Here is an 18488-nt window from a genome sequence, read left to right as displayed (position 1 = left end):
TTAGACTTTAAAACATATCTAAAAAATAATATCGTGTGATAATAAAAGTGATTGTCATGCATTATCTAAAACGCCATAGAAAATTAATTACATACCTTATTACTTCAATCAACCATTTCCCAGAAAACTAATCTTATGCCTCAACAATTTGACTCTCAACATTCTAATATGTGTCTTAGGGTCACAATATTTATAATTCAAAGTATAGTTATTTTGAAAAGTTTGAATTTAAAAAATACAGCTTAACAATATTGTAATTTGAAAAGTTATCTTTATATAATTTTACAGCTTAACAATATTACAATTTTTAAAATACAGTTTTTCCGTTATTTTTAAAAGATAATCGTTTATTTTTCTTGCTATTTACCCCTTAACTTTCAAAAAATACAGTTATTTAATTATTTTTAATAGATGTAATTTTTAAAAAAGATAATTACTTATTTATCTTCCCATACCTTTACAACTTAACCGCACTATAATTTAAAAAATATTAGTTATTTTTAAAAATACATTTTTGATAAAATAATTATCTATTTATCTTTATAATTTAAAAATACAGTTATTTAGTTATTTTAATGGATACGTTTTTAAAATATTATTATCGATTTATAGTAATCTCTTTTTAACTTTTCTTAATTTTTTATTTTATTTTATTCTTATATCAATACTTGATTTTATTTCATTATTATGTACGGTGTCATTTTCTATTTTCTCAAATTTTTTAATTTTTTAAATTTAAATTATTTTTCAAAATTTTAAATCTTGAAGCCTTTTCGAAACACTTCAAAAAATTTAAATTTCTAAATTTTTAAAATTTAAATTTTCATATTTTTAAATTGTCAGAGTTTTTAATCTTAAATTTTTCAATTTTTCAAACTCTAAAACCTTTTCGAAACACTTTAAATTTCAAAATTTTAATTTTTTATATTTTAAATTTTCAAAAATTTTAATCTTAAATTTTTCAAATTTTCTAACCCTAGAAACACTTCAATTTTCAATTTTTAAAATTTTGAAAATTTCAACTTTTTAAATTTTCAAATTTCAAATATTTAAATTTTCAATTTTTTTAACTTTTCAAAATATTTCACTCTTTAACTTCGTTCAATTTTTTTCTTATTTTATTCTTATATTAATATGTGATTTTATTTCATTATTATGAGCATGGTGTCATTTCCTATTTTTTCAAATTTTCAAATTTCAAACCCTAAAGCATTTTCGAAACACTTCAAATTTTGAAATTTTAAGTTTTCAAATTTTGAAATTTTCAAAACTTTTAAATTTTAAATTTCAAAATTTTGAAATTTGAAAATAAATTTTGAAATTTGAAGTGTTTCAAAAAAGTTATAGAGTTTGAAAATTTGAAAGTTTTTAAAATTTTAAAATTTTAAATTTAAAACTAAATAGAAGGCTTTACATCAAACCTCTTTTTCATTCTCTATTTTAATATTTTCATTTGATATACAACCATTTTTCGCAATTTGAATAAGCGAGGGAGCAGTTTTCCATTCGATATAAGGAACAATTTTCTATTTAATTTACAGATTAGTTTTTCATTTGATATAATAAGAAATTTTCTATTTGATTTACTGATCAGTTTTTCATTTGATTTCGTCATTTCTTACCATTTTAGTTAGTTCAATCAAAGAACTTCGTATTGGCACATGTTTCTTTTCTCTCTCTTTTGATTTTTATCTTTTGTTGAGTGAAAAATAGTGTTGTATTTTTTGTTGTTGATTGGTTGTGGATGTTCGGTGTTTTCTGCAGTGACTTTGGATCGCTGATTTAGAAAATCTCTAGAAGCTTTGGTGTTTGTGGTATGTATGAAAACATCTCTCCAAGGTTGCCTTTTTTTCTTCCAAGAACAAAAGAAGTTGACAATTTATTATTGGCTTTGGTTTTGTTTCAGAGTATGTAATATATCGATATAAGTTATTGGGAAGAAGAATTTGTTGAAGACCTTGTTGAGCATTATAAGAGGTTTGTTTTCTGATAATTAGTTTAGCATTTCTTCTCTTTAAAAAAAAAAAAAATCTTCTACAATAAAAAGCAATTGGTGATAAAAAAAAGTCAAACAGGTATCATGCTGATGGAATGTCTGTGTGATTTCCTCAGCAAACAATTAAGATTGTGTTTCTAATATAATTTCAGAAGTTATCAAAGACCATTGTTGAGGAATGGAGACTCATATTGGATGCTAGCAATGGAAATTCCTAGGAAGCTCGTGCATTTTTACACCTAATAGCAAGTTTTGATATTGCATATCCAGGCTATTTCCAGACGTTGTCAAGTGTTGATTTGTGTAGTTACCTTGGGTATACATATTTGAGTTATTTACAAATTAAAATATTTGTATACAATATATGTACCATAAATTAGAGTTAATAGTCATGTTGTCTTCTAGATATTACTTGAAAATTGTGACTTTAACAACTACTTTTTTTATTCTCACTATTATAACAGTTTGAAAAAAAATCTTTTATAAATTTTGGCTCCTCCCTAAACCATCATATATGTAAAGTTAGAATGGAATAATAATTTTTTGTGTTTTTTTAGTTTTCTCACAAAAAATTCAACTACATTTTGATTTTTCAGATCCGAACACAAAACAAAAACACAAAATGTGTTTATTTTAAAATGAGAATACCAAAATTATAGAAAAAAATAGAGGTCAAAGTCATATATTTTAAAATATGATGTTAATTTTTATGTATATTGTAATTTTTACATTATCAATTAATTACAATTTTAGCTTAAATAACTTTAAAAAATACTTAAATATGATTATAATATTGGATAAGGCGCTAGTAAATAAAGAAAAAGTTTAAAATCTAAAAGTGGACTATTTTTTAAATACTATTTAAAATAATCATAATAAAAATAATCTTAAAGTTAAAAGTTGTTATTATTTTAAAATAACCATTTTTTGTGAATTTGAATTAAGTTTGTTTTACAAGATTTTGAAAATACAATTTGTTGTGAATAAAATTAAAACTCTTTTAATTAACACTTCAAATCTCATAACTTATGCATAATAACTTTTTTGCTACTCCACTGTGCTGTGCAGGTTATTTGGTTTTCCTCATCTCCTTCTGAGTTGGGTTTCGTTTGCATGCCAACTGTTTGGTTTTTTGTTGCTGTTGTGCTGTTTTGTGGTTTGATCGTTTCTGATCGCAATTGGTTGTGGATTGATTAGCAGTTCTTCTGCGTTCGTGGTTCTTTTGGCGCTGTTGGGCAGTGTTCTTTGTGCGAGTCTGTTTCTTGCTAGTTTTCTTGAGGGTCTCTTTATCGCGCCACGCTTAGTCTCTGGTAAGCGTTTGGAGTTTTGTCTCAGTCATTTCTTCTGTTCTAACGCTATGCGTTTTGGCTGTCCCCCAGGTTCTCATTCATGGGAATTCATTCTGCAGGTTTTGAAATACTTGGGGATGTATTCAAGATCATGATCCTCCTTCGGCTGCGAAGTTTTCTCATGTAGCATTGGCTCAAAAACGTACCTTTGCTCAGGTACTGCATAATGCTTGCAGTATTCCACTTTCTCATTTGCCTTTTTGTATAAAAGGGGATATGGTTTCGGTCCAAATATCTGAGGAAATTTATCTGGTCTAGAGGACTGTAAAAATCACTTACATGGAGTGATTCTATCCAAACGAGATAAACCTTTGACTCATCTAGAGGTGTGCAAAAAACTGGACGTAGCTTGGAAATATTTGGGATCTTGAATGGCCGTAACACTTGAAAAGGGGTTTTATGAGCTTTGCCTTCTCTTTAGAAGATAAGATAAGGGTTTTGGCAGTTGGCTCTTGGAATATGTTGAGGGGTTTTCTTCGTGTTTTTGTTTCTCGTGTTTTAGTAGATATTAATTTGCTTACTGAACCACCTAATCAAATCTTTTGTGGCGCGGCTGAGATATGCATTTGTTGCTGATATTGAGTATGAGAATTTACCACATTTCTGTTCATCCTGCAAGATGATTGGGCACAATTTAGCTAACAGAAGGAGGCTTTAGCCTACAAATACTGAGAAGGAAGTGGAAAATGTTCCTAAGCAAAAGAAGGACAAGGTTGTGAATTCTGTCATTCTCAATGCGACTGTGAGGGAGTCTGATACAACAGAGGCTTCTACTGACGCTGTTCATTATAGCCATTGGGAAGATCAAGTTTAAGGCTTTTTTGATTTGGAGGATCATCAAGTTGCCTTAGAGTCTGGAAAGACGTTTGTGCCAAAGTCAACTTCAATCATTTTGATTTATCAATTTCGGAATTTTTTTTTTTCCTTTTCAATGATGAATATTCTTGTAATATGCAAAACAAATACAGGGTAAAAGAAGATCTTCCTTAAAAACGGGAACAACTCATTGCAGAAGAATCATCCAGCAATGTATAACATGGATCCTGGTGCATGGAGACTAAACAAGAGTATAACTATTACAAATGAAGTAAAAAACAAAGCAAAAGAGAGTAGCACAATGCATCCAATGCTGAGGAGAACTCAAGAATAATTAGAAATTCAACACAATTCTTATTGACATGAATGAGGGAGGAAACAAAATGTGAAGTTCTGTGATGCCAGTACTACCACCAAAGGACGCTGGCACATCCCCAGCAAACACTCTTCTGAGGGATGAGAAAATAAAGTTCACTTTGGTAGCAAAAATGTCTGATGCACCTACTAAACTAGACAATGGGAAACAAAAGAAAAAGTAGTATACACTCTACTTTGCCTGAGGATGGGATGCAATGAAGTCCACAGCATGTTTAATAGAGTTGATCTTGTCAGCCTCATTATCAGGAATCTCAAACCCAAACTCTTCCTCAAGAGCCATCACTATCTCAACGGCATCCAAACTATCCAATCCAAGGTCATTCTGGAAGTGAGCATTAGGGGTAACCTGACAAAATACAAACACACAATCACATGAATAAGCATTACAAATATAAAATTTCAAAACTAATGAAAAGAAATCCAAAATTTAGCCAAATAAAATAGGAAAAAATGTTTCATCCATACATAGCATAACAGAGCCCATGGGATTAATCAGTGAAAATATAAATTCATCATCAAATAAAACCATCCATTTTATCCTTGAAATATCACTCTATCTCCTATATAAGTAATTTCTCAAGTCTTAACTCGTGCTAAACTGGCCCCTAAACTAACTAAAATACGTATACTTAGGACTAATGTGTTTTTGAATTGCTATTTCTGTGAAACCAATCGTCCATATGCATTTTCCAACTCACAAAACGGAGAAGCAACAACACTAACGACTTGGGAAAAATTATGGGTTACGTACTCAAATTCTTACTTAAGGTATTACTTGTATAATTTTATATTTATTCAGATAGTTTTCTGCAAAAACAGTTATGAGAAAAAGTATAAAATAAAAATAAAATAATGTTTCCCTAACCTAAATTTAACATTATGCACAATGAAAGCCATCCAGTAGAAAAGTCGATTCACAACTTTTATAACTTCAGAAATGGCGACAAAATTAGCGGTTTAATTATTCTAAGATTCTAAATTAGACAAATGCGAGCGATGCAATCAGTAACCGTTACAGTCACGAAACAGTCGAACAACATCATCGACGTTGCAGGTGAAATGGCTACTTTGGAAAGATTGATTGTCACTAACATGAAGAAGAAAGTGACGTGGCATATGTGTAGGGTTGGCAGCAATTGAAAATATAACAGGATCAAGAAATTAGGCATGAGCGGAAAGCGGTAATAGATGGAAATGGAGAGTAGAACCTTGGCGGGATCAACTTTCTGGAAGTTTTTAACGCAGGAGATAACGCGATCTGCGACCTCGGACTTGTCGAGAAAACTGCCGCGAACCTCTTCGCAGAAACGGCGAAGGAAGACGGTAGGAGCGAGGGTTAAGGGAGAGTTGCGTGGAAGAGCGTCGACGCGCACTCTTAGGTATTTGATCAGAGGTAAAGTGCTCCTACTCGCCGCCATGGATCTGCACCAGTGAAACCAACCTAAACCTCACTCTCTACCTTCTTCTCGTCTTTTCGATACTCTCTTCTTTCTTCTGTTATGCTTGATGATGATGGATCATAATGCCCAAAACCCTCCTCTCTTCCCTTCCATCTCCTGCACGTCCTGGGCTTTTCAATTATGGGCCTCACACTTAGGCCTGACTCCGCCTCGGCCCTCTTTCTCCATTCAATTACTTTATACACCTTTTTATTTTCCTCCTGCACCCCTAAATTTTTGAAATACCCATTTTACCTTTTGCGATTTATATCTCAGTCTTGTGCAATGCTGGTAGATGATGCCACAAATGGTTAATATCACTTGCTTTTTTTTTTTCTAACCTTATCGGAGAGGTGTAGAAAATGAAAAAAAGGGCAAAATTATCATTTCATGTGTTCTGTGGAGGTGCATGAAGAAAGCATAGAGGTACATGAAGAAATTGTAAGAAAAATAATATTACCTCTGGGATCTATGAGGCTCAGACACTCCTCTTAAATGACGTATCAGTGTCGGACATACGTATCAGTGTCGACACTCGTAAGACACTTATCGGTGAAGTGTTCAATTCAAAAAATATTTGTTGGATTTTTGAAAATTCTAGCACTGTTCTAACACAATTTTAAAAAGTATAAATATAATAATTTTCTAAAAATTCGTATAAATTTTTATTATGATTATAAAAATAAGGAACAAATTCTTTTGAACGAAACATAAAAAATATCTAAAACAATCAATCTGATACAACAATCCAAATCCTTTTAGAAAGAAAAAAATTTGCTATTGGATTCAGTAATCTAAGTAAAATAAATGTTAATTTTGAATTAATCAATCTGAATAAAACATATTTCAAGTTATGCAAATTAGAATGTTTTTAATAAATGGTATAATTTAAAAGTAAAATAAAATTATGCAATCTAAAATATATTTTTTAAAATATAAAATTAATTTTAAATTATATAATCCAAAATGTATTTTGAGACTGTATGATCTAAAAGTGAAAGAATAATTAATCCAAAATATAAAACTTAATCTTTTAACTTTTGAGTTGTATAATTTAAAAAATATATATATATATTTAATCTAAAACAATTCTGGTTAAACTGCATAAAGGAATACTTTTAACATTGTTTTTATCATTCAGAAATAAGAAGTTGTATATTGTAACGGTATAATCGCCTTTAAAGTATCGAAAACAAAATCGGGATTAGTAAATAGCTTTCACGTTCGCGTTGGAAAATCGCGTTAGAAAATCGCGTTGGCACTTCACTCCGTTGCAACCAAAACCAGAAATAACTGCACAGCGAAAGCTTCTATATTGTATTGTATTGCATCGCCCAGCCTCATGTTGGTGTTCTTCATTTGTGTACTCCTTTTCTTCGTCTTTTTATACAAATTCATCGCCGCTTATGGTATTTCATTTTTCTCATTCAGTTGCTTTCTCTTTTCACTTATCATTTTTTTGTTCTAATTCTCGTTTTGATTTATTAGGCGATTTCACTCTGATGTCTAAGAAGCAACCTAAACGCGAAGAAATTGAAGATAAGGTTGCGAGAATCACACACATACACACACTTGAGTGCTTCATTCTTCGTGTCTTGCGTAACTGACTTTCTCTTTTCATGTTTCATTTCCACCCAGGTTGTTTGGATTACTGGCGCTAGCCGTGGAATTGGTATAACAATAACTCTTCCTTCTTGATTTTTTTTTTTCAATTTCAGTATTATATTTCTGTTGAGTTGATTAGTTCCCTCATTTTGACCTTGGACTTCGATCAAATCAATCTGGAATTCTAATTCGCGCAGAAAATCACTTTGATAAGTGGAGGAATCAAAATAATTAGCCTTTGAAAAATGTAATCAAGGGTGATTAATGATAGCAACGCACTTTCTAAGTCACTTGTTTGAATACGCACTCTTTTATTGGTTGAAATTACTCGAAATAACAAATTTTATTTGTTCTCACTTTTTATTTAATGGTTCCCTCTTCCGATTTTGTATTTTTCGATCAATTTTAAGCTTAGCTAATAGTGGTGTGTGTCAGAAAGTATATCACTGGCACTACTCTAATCTGCAATGCTTTATATTGCCACTTTTTTCTTACTTTATTTTATTATTTCAGAATTCCTTTTTGCTTACTTTGTTCTGTATAATCTAAGAAGGATTCCTTTAAACAGCCAGAATTTTTTCCCTATTTGTAACTAATTTTGCTTGCAGAGCTGATTCCTTCTTCTTTTTGGTTCCTTCAATGATGTAATAAAGGGGAGATTTTGGCTAAACAGCTTGCAAGTTTAGGGGCCAGGCTTATAATCTCTGCGAGGAATGAAGTTGAGCTAAACCGAGTAAGGGCACAACTGAAAGGTATTTTGTGTTGTATTACTGGTTACATGTGCTAAATTAGTTTGTAAATTGTGTACAAATAATGATATAGTCACATACCATGCTCTATTAATATGTGGTTTGCATACCACCAGGTAAGCATGCACCTGATGAAGTCAAGATTTTACCATTGGATTTATCGTCTGGAGAGGATTCTCTTAGGATAGCTGTTGAGAAAGCAGAATACTTTTTTTCGGATTCTGGTGTTGATTACATGATCCATAATGCAGCTTTTGAGCGACCTGTAAGTGACTGACTGCTTTATCCAATGTCTTGTTTAGTACTTCTATATGCTTGTAGTTGTAAGTTAAAAGTTACACCTATTAGTGTAAAAGAAGAGGAAATAGAGGTTGACTATCATCCTTTCGTTTAGAAATATAATTTTTCAAGACAACATTATTAGTCACTAATTCATCCTATAAGGTGTGTGTGCATCCGTGGCCCTATGAGTTTAGAAACATTTCATCAATAGAAATTCCTACTTCAAAGGTGATACTTTTTACTGGTCAGCACGCATTTCAGGATGTTTGTAGCTACTATCTACATTAACCGAAAATTTGCTAGCTTATAAAATTTGCTAGCTACTATCTACACCAGCACTGAGAAAATTTCATTGGGTGATGCTAGCTTATCATTTCATTCCAGTATAATATAGTGATGATGCTTTGTTGAAAGCTCATAAAACTTCTCTTCACCAATCTGATAAAATTTGCTGATCATATATGCTCATTCAATTAACTGTATTGTGAATTGATTATTTTGTTGTGCAGAAAACATCAATTTTAGATGTAACTGAGGAAGGTCTTAAGGTATTTTATAGAGGACACTCTTACTCCCGCTGTTAATTACCAATCCTTTACTTTAAATTTGTTTTTACCCCTTTTTCAGTCTTCTTTCAAAACATTATAAGTAGTCATCTGAAGTTTTATATTACTCTTTTCTCCTGATTAGGCTACATTTGATGTCAATGTTTTTGGGACAATAACTCTTACAAAGCTCTTGACACCTTTCATGTTAAAGAGGGGGCATGGTCATTTTGTGGTGGTAAGCAGGAATTCATAACAATATCTTATTTTGGTTATGAAATTTGAATGGAAATAGTATATTAAATGTGTGTTTGTTTTCACGTTTATTTCCACATTGAATGGCAATCCATGGATTTCTTCCATTCATGTTTGGATGCTTTTGAAAATGCACTAACTGCAAACCAAGCACACTCTTCTAAGTAGTGATCAGACACTACAGCAGCTGGAGCTTGCAGGCAGATGTTTGTGACTGCATTGATTTATTAACCAAAACAAGTGCAACTAAAAAGGAGAGTAGTCACTAGTCAACTTTTCTGTTACATATTATCTGTCAACGAACAATAACAATTTTAACTGTTTGGTAAAATTATATTGGCGTGTTTTATGTTTTCGCTTTAATTGTTGACTATGCTAAGAACTAATGCTCATAATTTTGGAAAACTTATTCAGTATTTCTTTTAACCTCTTTCCCATTCATAAACTGATAATCTTTTGTTACTTTCAATTACAATCAGATGAGTAGTGCAGCAGGAAAGACACCTGCCCCAGGTCAGGCTGTATACTCTGCTTCTAAATATGCGCTCAATGGTTACTTCCATACCTTGCGTTCAGAGGTATGTAGACTGTCTATTATCTTAGGAAGGGATGCAATTTACCATGATAAACCATACTATAGTTCACAACTGGAAGTTAAACGCAGTAGTTTTTTTGTCTAATGAGAAAAAAATGGGTATAATGAATGTTGTTTTATTGTAATTATCATACTGTACATAGTCATGCACTACTAATCATTTAATGTTGACAGCTCTGTCAGAAAGGAATCCGAGTAACTGTGGTCTGTCCTGGTCCAATAGAAACATCAAATAATGCTGGATCAAAGGTTCCATCTGAGGTTTGTGTATTTGCTAATTCATCATCCATTACTACTGCAAAGAAAGACAAAACATGAGTGAATTTTTCTTTACTTTCTTCCCACCATAGTACGTAGTACATGTATCTTTGGAAACTTCTAATTCTCTAGAGCGATAAATCAAGATACATTACCATTTTCTGAGCTTGTAGATACATGCTTGTCAAGAATGAAGAAAAAAAATTCTTGTACATTTTTAACAAAAATTGATGAATGTAATTTATATACATATTTTCCCTTTCGCTTAGTAGACACATTGAATTGTTATTTTTAAACTAGGAATGTGGCTTGCTGGTCTCCTCTTTGATGTTTGCTAAATGAAACTGGAGCTAAGAATATGTAAAAATATTTAATGTTATTTTGAAAAGAAAATGACATATTGCAAAGAAGCAGCATGGTGCAAGATATTGGTGTATACAGTATTCTCTCCCCTTTTCGTTTTGATTATTGCTATTGTCCACTTTAACTCGCATGTTGTCTGCTCTGGATATATCAATTGAGTCATTGAAAGATTGTTTCATTCATGTGAAATTCTGTCTCCACAGAAGCGTGTATCATCTGAAAGGTGTGCGGAGCTGACTATCATTGCTGCAACCCATGGCTTAAAGGAAGCTTGGATATCATATCAGGTAAAAGCATTGATTAGAAATTTACTTATGTTTGAATATGTCACCATTTTTCAACATTCGTGTCTCCGTAGATTCTCTGCATTTTGTACAATGAATCTGCTTAATACTTGTTTTGCCATTTTTCATACACGTCACTTTGTTTGCCTCTTAAAGCATCATCCTTTCAATGTATCATTAAATGTGTCACTATGACAGTGTGTTGAGGTACATTTCATGCAACTGTCGGAATAATTATGTAATTGACGTGAAGATGTAATGCTCCCTTGTCAATTTGCAACATCATCAAATTCAAGGATGATTCTGGGAATATTTGTTCCTGCTTTACTTTTTGGAATCCAGAAGAGTTTTTGTTCACTCGACCCACAATATTGAATGTTTTCCTCAATTTAAAATTTTGTTGCATCTAAGCATTTGGTTTCTCACTTAGATAGGCTAATTGATGCTTTCAATTAGCATGAATTAAAATTTCCAGATTGCAACGTTAATCCTTAAATCTTTTGCGTGCAGCCTGTGCTCGCTGTTATGTATCTTGTTCAGTACATGCCATCTGTTGGTTATTGGCTCATGGACAAGGTATTTTCTAATTCTATAGTATGCATTTTGTAACTTTTTTACGACTTTTTTTACCTTTTGTGCTACTGGACATCGATCAAAATGAATACACATTGATACCTTGTACAAATGACTGTAGGTTGGCAAAAATCGAGTAGAAGCTGCTGAAAAGAAGGGAAACACATATTCTTTGAGCTTACTGTTTGGAAAAAAGAAGGGCCCTTGATGCCCATCTGTGCATGGTTTTTTTCAAAGATTTGTGTCAAATGTATTTTAGTTAAAGGTTCTCTGTCAAAATGAATAACACCTTTTCGGGCAATTGACAGAATAGAGTTATATGTTATTCCAAAATGAACAATGAAGGTTTATAAATTTTCAATGGGCGAGACATTCTGTGATACTCCACAATACTTTTCAAATTCAGAACAATTTTGTATGCATAAAATATAGAGCAATCAATCTGCAAATAAACTAGTGATTTTTTAAGGAAATTACCTACAGTATATTTGTTGTTGAAAATGGAGCTGCAGAAAATTGCAATGTAAAGAGTCTAGTTCGGTAAATAAATGGCAGGTGGTACTCTCAAATTCCAAATATCACTGGAAGAAGCCATTGAAAAATGCACTATTTTGATACTTCGAGCTCCTAAGTTGCATTAATTATCCATTTTATACAACACCCAGTTAAGATAATATTAATAATTAATGCAGTAAAAAACAATAATTAAAATTATCAATGGAAAAGACTTGCAAAACAACATATTATCTAAACTTAATTTTGCATTGGAATTGACTACAGAGAGCAACTAATACAACAACCAAACCGTAATCCATTTCTACGAAGGGGGTATATCAGTTAACGACACTTGTCGACAGTGACATATTGAACTTGAATTTGAGGTAAGATTTGACGAAGGGGTCCAACTCGCCATCCATTACAGAGATGACATCTGTCGTTTCATACCCTGTTCTTACATCTTTAACTAGTTTGTATGGATGGAATACATAGTTCCGTATTTGTTGCCCCCATTCAGCTTTGACTACGTCCCCTCGAATCTGCTTAATCTCTGATGCGCGCTGCTCTTCAGCTATAACCAACAACTTGGCTTTCAAACGGCTTAAAGCTCTGATCTTATTCGCTAGTTGTGATCTCTCCTCTGCAACCATGCTTTTTTAAAGTTAAAACTTGCAATTAAAAACAGATGTTTGAATTGGATGCAGACTGGAAATGGCGCAAGTGACCCTCAAAATTTAACAAAAGCATTAGTAGTCCCGGATCCTGTATTTAGTGAACCTAGAAAATACACAGTCCATGCCAAATATAAACCTGAGACCTCCTTAACAAAAGTCCAAATACACTACATAGTATACCATTCACACAACATTTTAATCAGTTAGATATGCAAATGTGCAATTCACAATAAATGTCTTTTGATAAAACGTTTTAACACAAACCAAGTAATCATAACTGAAAATTCAGAAGGTCGCCTAAAACAGTTTCAAGTTCGATTATCATATACATGTTCCAAACAAAGAGGGCTGTAGTAATTAGCTTACTGGATATTGCTGCGATGACTTTGTGCTTATAGATTAGTTTCCTAAACGACTACTTTTAGATTCTAGTCATACCGAAAGGGTTAAAGTGAGGATAAGAATTCCCAAATGAGGAACACTTTGCGGCATATGTTTGAAATTTTGATCCATTAAAGTAGATTTGACACTAAATTATTTGTTAAGTATAGTGTCTCCAAATTTATCTGAGTTATCATCATCTTAGAACTATGATATATTTAAAACTATGTGCACCAACCTGCATATTGCCCAGTGCAACATGGAATAGTACTTTAGAAAGGTATGTAATAAGTCCAGAAAAATATACAAATGGGATCAAATAATTCCCAAAGGAGATTAACGAACCTGTGCAGCGAAGAGTGACACCAGTTGGAATGTGTGTAATCCGAACTGCAGTTTCAACCTTGTTCACATTTTGACCTCCCTTTCCACCTGCTCTTGAAAAACTAATTTCCAGGTCCTCCTCGGGAATTTCAACATTCATAGATTCCTCGGGCAGAAGAGGCATAACCTCAACACCAGAAAAGCTTGTCTGTTTATAGATATTAAAAATTGGAGTTTAAAAGAAAATATTATGAATTTGATAATTAAAGGGAAAAATAATATTAACGGTTCATCAAATATCTAATAGCAAATCTGTAGAAAATGACTAAGGACATATATTTATTTTGATTCGTGGGGCTAGGAGGGGAGGAGTGGACATTACACTTGTTATTCACAAACACGGTATTTCAGCTATCAAAATGTTGGTTATTACCTGACGAAGGCCTTTGGCATTAAAAGGTGATTGACGAACAATGCGATGTGTTCCTTTCTCCCCAGACAAATACCCATATGCATAACGACCTTCAACTTCAACAGTGGCAGATTTAATTCCAGCTTCTTCTCCGGGGGATTTCTCTATCACTCTGGTCTTGTATCTCTGTTTCTCACCCCATCTCACGTACATCCTAAGAAGCATGTCTGCCCAATCCTGTTCTGGAGATGATAATTTTTATACAGAAGTTAAAGCTGAATTGGCAGAATCACCATTAAGTATTCAAATTTCAAAATATAATCCAAATAGAAAAAGGAAAAGGAAAGATGGATACGTTGGTTGCATCATCTCACACGAGACAGGGAAAAAACCCTGTATTGTGGGATGGAAATAAAATAGTAAAACAGGCTCCCGCATATAACTATGGTGGAATTTTATTTACTTAACAAACCCACACCCCATATATTAGGAGATCGCCTGTCCAGATTTATTGTATATGACTGTTTTATAGATACTTGGTAGTAGAGATCAACAAATATTACTAAAAGCCAGGAAAGGTTAAATATGTTGAGACATCTAGGTAGTATTCTAAAGTCAAAACTCAACTGCAGGACAAGGAAAAAGTCAAATTGTAGCTTTTCTTGGCAGTCAAGTTCTGACATTCTACCAGTATAATATATCAGACTAAAATGTTTTCACCACGAACTAGGAATGTCAGAAACAAGTTTCTTAATATAGCATCTGAACATAGAAACCTATTTACCTGGGCATCAGTACCACCAGCACCTGCTGTAATAGAGATAACAGCACCTTCTTTATCATAAGGACCAGAGAGAAGTTGAGTTAGCTCATATCGATCTAGCGATTTATTCAGTTCTTTAATAAGATTGGCGGCCTCATCAAAAAGTCCTCTGTCAATGGATTCCATTTCCTCGGTCAGCTTAACTATTGTTTCTGCATCCTCAACCTACATTCATTGCGATGAAAATCCATATTGGCACATAGCTTAATTTGCATAAGAGAAGAAAAGGGCACACAATGAGCCCTTAGAGAGAAAAGGAAGATTTAGGCATACACCATACACCTACCATGAATCAGCCCTCTTTAAAAGCCAAGTCTTCAGATGGTATGGTTTCCTTTTCCCCAGTCTGCTAGTGGGCTAGTTCCTTTTGGTTTTTATGTTCTTTTACCACTAAGTTTTCTTTTATTTCTTTTATACCAATATTAAAGAAAATACAACTTTTTTTATTAAAGGTTATACCAATATTAAGTTTTTTGGCCCGATTGAAGGACTTAACATTGCAGGGCTCTGAATAAACTTTCAGGCCAGGCAAAGCTTTTATATTTTCAAAAAATCCCCAGTCAACAACCCCTTCTGAGATAGGTAACTAGCCTGGCATAATCCAATGTCTCGAACATATGGCAATAGCTATTTAGGCAACGAATAGTCTAGTCTAGTCTAGCTTTTATAGCTACTCCCATCCCTATTACAGTAAATATAAGAAACATATTTAGCACATATGCCCAACATACAAGACCAAAAATCTAACAACTTTTATAATAAATCTAGCACTGCAACCGTCATATCAATATAAATGAAACCCGTGAACAAAATTACTTTTAAAATTTTCAAATTTCTTTTAAACAAAGGTATTAGATAATATATTATAAAAAATGGGGGCATGAAAGCATAAATGGGAGAATTAAAGTCAGGGTCAGGGACAATTTTGTGCATTCCTTAGAAAATAGATCAATCTTTTTCCTTTCAAACTAGAAGAGGCACCCAAAAAGCAGGTACAAAAACGTTATATTCTAATTTATTTCTATAATTGTTGTTGGAGATCCCACGTTTAGGAATAAGTGGGGTGCAATCCTCACCTTACAAGCTGATTTTGTGAAGTTGAGTTAAGCATAAACCCACTTACTAATAATTGTAAAAGCAAATTCATTTTAATTAGTAATGCAAAAATAATTTTAGAGAAGAGCATGGTGTTTTAATTATCAGGACAAAAATATCAAACTCAACAAGAATGCATTTTTATTTGTACACGGTAGTTGAAACAAACCTGTTATGTATTTCAATTTTACATTCCACTTTTTATTGTTAGCATATCTAGACCAGTGCTCTTTCAGTCAGGAGTTTATAATTGGACACTGAAACTTGGGGTTCCCCGTTGTTGAAAATCAAAATAAGAAACTAACCTGGGTTTTAAAATCATTGAGTAATTTTATCTTCTCTTTAATATCAGCCAAGGTCGAAAGAGTCTTTTGAGCATTGGCCCGATTTTCCCAGAAAGAGCTATCAGCTGCTTGCTCCTCCAAATTGGCAAGTTCTTGCTCCAGTAATTGTAGACCAGAAGACTCTCTAATCTCTTCAACACGTTGTAACATAATTTCAACATCCCTCCTCAGGGAATAAAAATCTGCAAAATAATACCAAGTTATGAGCTAATTATAACAACAAACCAGAATTGATTTAGCAAGTTTCCTCTCATTAAACCTATTCATGAATTATGATGAATTATATGATTATGATCATGAAACAGCAGAGGAAAGAGGAAAATTTCAAGCGCCTAAAATCTAAAGAAGTTCACAGGATAATATACAAATCAACTTATTCAATTCCAAACTATATCTTAGATTGCATGGATTTGGAAAATTGAAAATAATGAATAACAAATATTAATCAGAGGCTGCCCAGTAGTCTTTGTGTGTTTCATTTCAATCACTTCCATTCCTTTAATTAAAAGGCTTCCAACTCCCAGTAATTGAATACAAAAAAAAAGATACAAATTCTGCCAAACAAATGAAGCAGGTTATGGTTATGAGGCATATTGTAAACCTAAAATCCAAGGAAATCCTTCCATTCAACTATAAGTTAATAGCAGAAAACAACTTTGCAGTTCAAAACTCGATATCTCTAATTCACTGTGAACTTCTCACTCAAGGGTCTTGGCTTATAATTGGAAAGAGGTACATGCAACAGGCACCTTTGCCTTACTATAATACAAGCACTGAGTGTGTTTGGATACACATCCAATATGCACATAGAGAAACGAAACCATGCCAAATTTATTCATTTAGCAAAAGCAATAGTTTATAGCTTCCGGAGGACGCTACACGGCCATTGACACGGAAACAGATACGCTATTGTAAATTGGCTTACAGATTTAATTTTAACTTTTTTCCTCATTTTTTCTCTCTCTAAATTCTTATGGGGATGATTATCCAAACATTAATAATCAATTAAATCGATAATATTCCATACCAATAATATGATAATAAAAAATAAAACAGGTTAATCAACTTCCTTGAATTCAAAAACACACTAAAACGTTGAACTAAAACAAGATTAAAAAAAATCAACTAATAATCAAGTACCTTGCAGTGCCCAATCACTTGCATCGGTGTTCTCTCCTTCACCAACACTCAATTGGTTCTCCGGCGCCGCGAACAAAACTGCCACAAAATCAACAAACGCACCGAATATTAGAAAATGTGAAAAGAAATTAAATTAATTAATTAACTAAATAGGATGAGAAGAAAGTGAATAGTGATAAAATGGCGGAAAAGAAAAAGAAATTACGAGACGGAGGAGAAAAACGCGAAGAAGAGGAGAGAGTGGTGGAGCGAAAAGAGAAGAAGGGAAAGTGTTTAGAAGGATTGGGGATTTTTTGCGGAATGAGAAGTGAGTGTTTGCACGTGGCGAATAGAATGGTGCACAGAGGCTGCGAAACAACCTCCATGGCTATCGAGCTCGTAAGGTAAGGGAACAACAACCAGATAAGAAACTGGTTCGCACTCTAACTGATTACAAAAATATTAAATAAATAAATATATGAACAAAAAATATTATTATTATTATTATTTTATTTTTAAAATATGGAATTAATGGTGATTTTTTTTTCTGAAATTATAATTTGTAATAATCTGAAATTTTGATGCTGGATTTATTTTTACGCAATTTTCATTCTTTTTTTTTTATTTTAAAATTATATTGAAATTGTTGATAATTATATTTTGCAACAATATTAGTCTTTTCAATCACATAAAAATTACGAGTATAGCGTTTCCTTTTTCCATTTCACTATATTATATTTAAAGTAAAACAAAAACTACTTATAAGTAAACTAAAAATTGAATAAAATTACGGATTATTAAAATTAAACCGTCAAAATTGTATAAAAGAAATTAGAGATCAAAATTATAAATAAATAAAAATTAGTGTACTAAAATTAAAGACTAAAATTACATATTTTGTAAAATATAGCGGTCAAATAATCATATTTAAAATATATTTCTTTTTCTCATAATTACTAAAAACAATTTTAATAATTAAATAAAAATTAATTTTATAAATAAAAAATAATTAATTATAGAAACTATTAAAAAATAATTAATTATAGAAACTATTAAAAAATAATTAATTATAGAAACTATTAAAAAATAATTAATTATAGAGACTAAATTAAAGATATTTTAAAGATTAAAATAATTATTGAATTCTATTAATTTCTATTATTAATAAAAAGTTTATATATCTAATTAATTATAAAAAAATTATTAAATTTAAATAATCGGTAATTAAACAATAAAATATATATTATATTATATATATATATATATAATTTCGCAAGCATTGTTGTTCAAGGTTTGGAATGATAAAATATTGGGTACATATGATTAATTTT

The 18488-nt window shown here is 31.9% G+C and overlaps 3 protein-coding genes across 5 annotated transcripts; 1 reads left to right on the top strand and 2 right to left on the bottom strand.

Moving 5' to 3' along the window:
• Nucleotides 1-4492: 4492 nt before the first annotated feature.
• On the bottom strand, nucleotides 4493-6081 carry LOC137823828 (acyl carrier protein 2, mitochondrial). The gene is made up of 2 exons (XM_068629112.1): nucleotides 5748-6081; nucleotides 4493-4885 (listed from the first exon to the last, which is right to left on the bottom strand). Exons 1-2 carry the CDS (start codon nucleotides 5955-5957, stop codon nucleotides 4709-4711), a joined length of 387 nt encoding a protein of 128 aa, XP_068485213.1. The 5' UTR covers nucleotides 5958-6081; the 3' UTR covers nucleotides 4493-4708.
• A 1032-nt stretch (nucleotides 6082-7113) lies between these two features.
• Nucleotides 7114-11869, top strand: LOC137823393 (uncharacterized). Of its 2 annotated transcripts, none has more exons than XM_068628501.1 (12): nucleotides 7114-7387; nucleotides 7467-7522; nucleotides 7617-7650; nucleotides 8237-8335; nucleotides 8449-8597; nucleotides 9124-9162; nucleotides 9305-9397; nucleotides 9894-9992; nucleotides 10184-10270; nucleotides 10834-10917; nucleotides 11425-11490; nucleotides 11609-11869. In XM_068628501.1, the coding sequence occupies exons 1-12, from the start codon at nucleotides 7321-7323 to the stop codon at nucleotides 11693-11695; spliced, it is 960 nt and encodes a 319-aa protein (XP_068484602.1). In that variant the 5' UTR covers nucleotides 7114-7320; the 3' UTR covers nucleotides 11696-11869. The 2 variants fall into 2 exon arrangements, with proteins under 2 accessions (XP_068484602.1, XP_068484603.1); XM_068628502.1 differs by having other exon boundaries at nucleotides 7132-7322.
• Nucleotides 11870-12230: 361 nt separating this feature from the next.
• Nucleotides 12231-17637, bottom strand: LOC137823392 (peptide chain release factor PrfB1, chloroplastic). Of its 2 annotated transcripts, none has more exons than XM_068628500.1 (7): nucleotides 17384-17637; nucleotides 17179-17256; nucleotides 16000-16220; nucleotides 14561-14764; nucleotides 13798-14013; nucleotides 13386-13572; nucleotides 12231-12762 (listed from the first exon to the last, which is right to left on the bottom strand). In XM_068628500.1, exons 1-7 carry the CDS (start codon nucleotides 17541-17543, stop codon nucleotides 12713-12715), a joined length of 1116 nt encoding a protein of 371 aa, XP_068484601.1. In that variant the 5' UTR covers nucleotides 17544-17637; the 3' UTR covers nucleotides 12231-12712. The 2 variants fall into 2 exon arrangements, with proteins under 2 accessions (XP_068484601.1, XP_068484600.1); XM_068628499.1 differs by having other exon boundaries at nucleotides 12231-12625.
• Between the last annotated feature and the right edge of the window lie 851 nt (nucleotides 17638-18488).

Source organism: Phaseolus vulgaris, chromosome 8, assembly GCF_000499845.2.
Source record: "Phaseolus vulgaris cultivar G19833 chromosome 8, P. vulgaris v2.0, whole genome shotgun sequence".
Taxonomy (NCBI): domain Eukaryota; kingdom Viridiplantae; phylum Streptophyta; class Magnoliopsida; order Fabales; family Fabaceae; genus Phaseolus; species Phaseolus vulgaris.
Note: the sequence above shows the minus strand (reverse complement) of the source record. Positions and strands in the feature narration are given on the sequence as shown.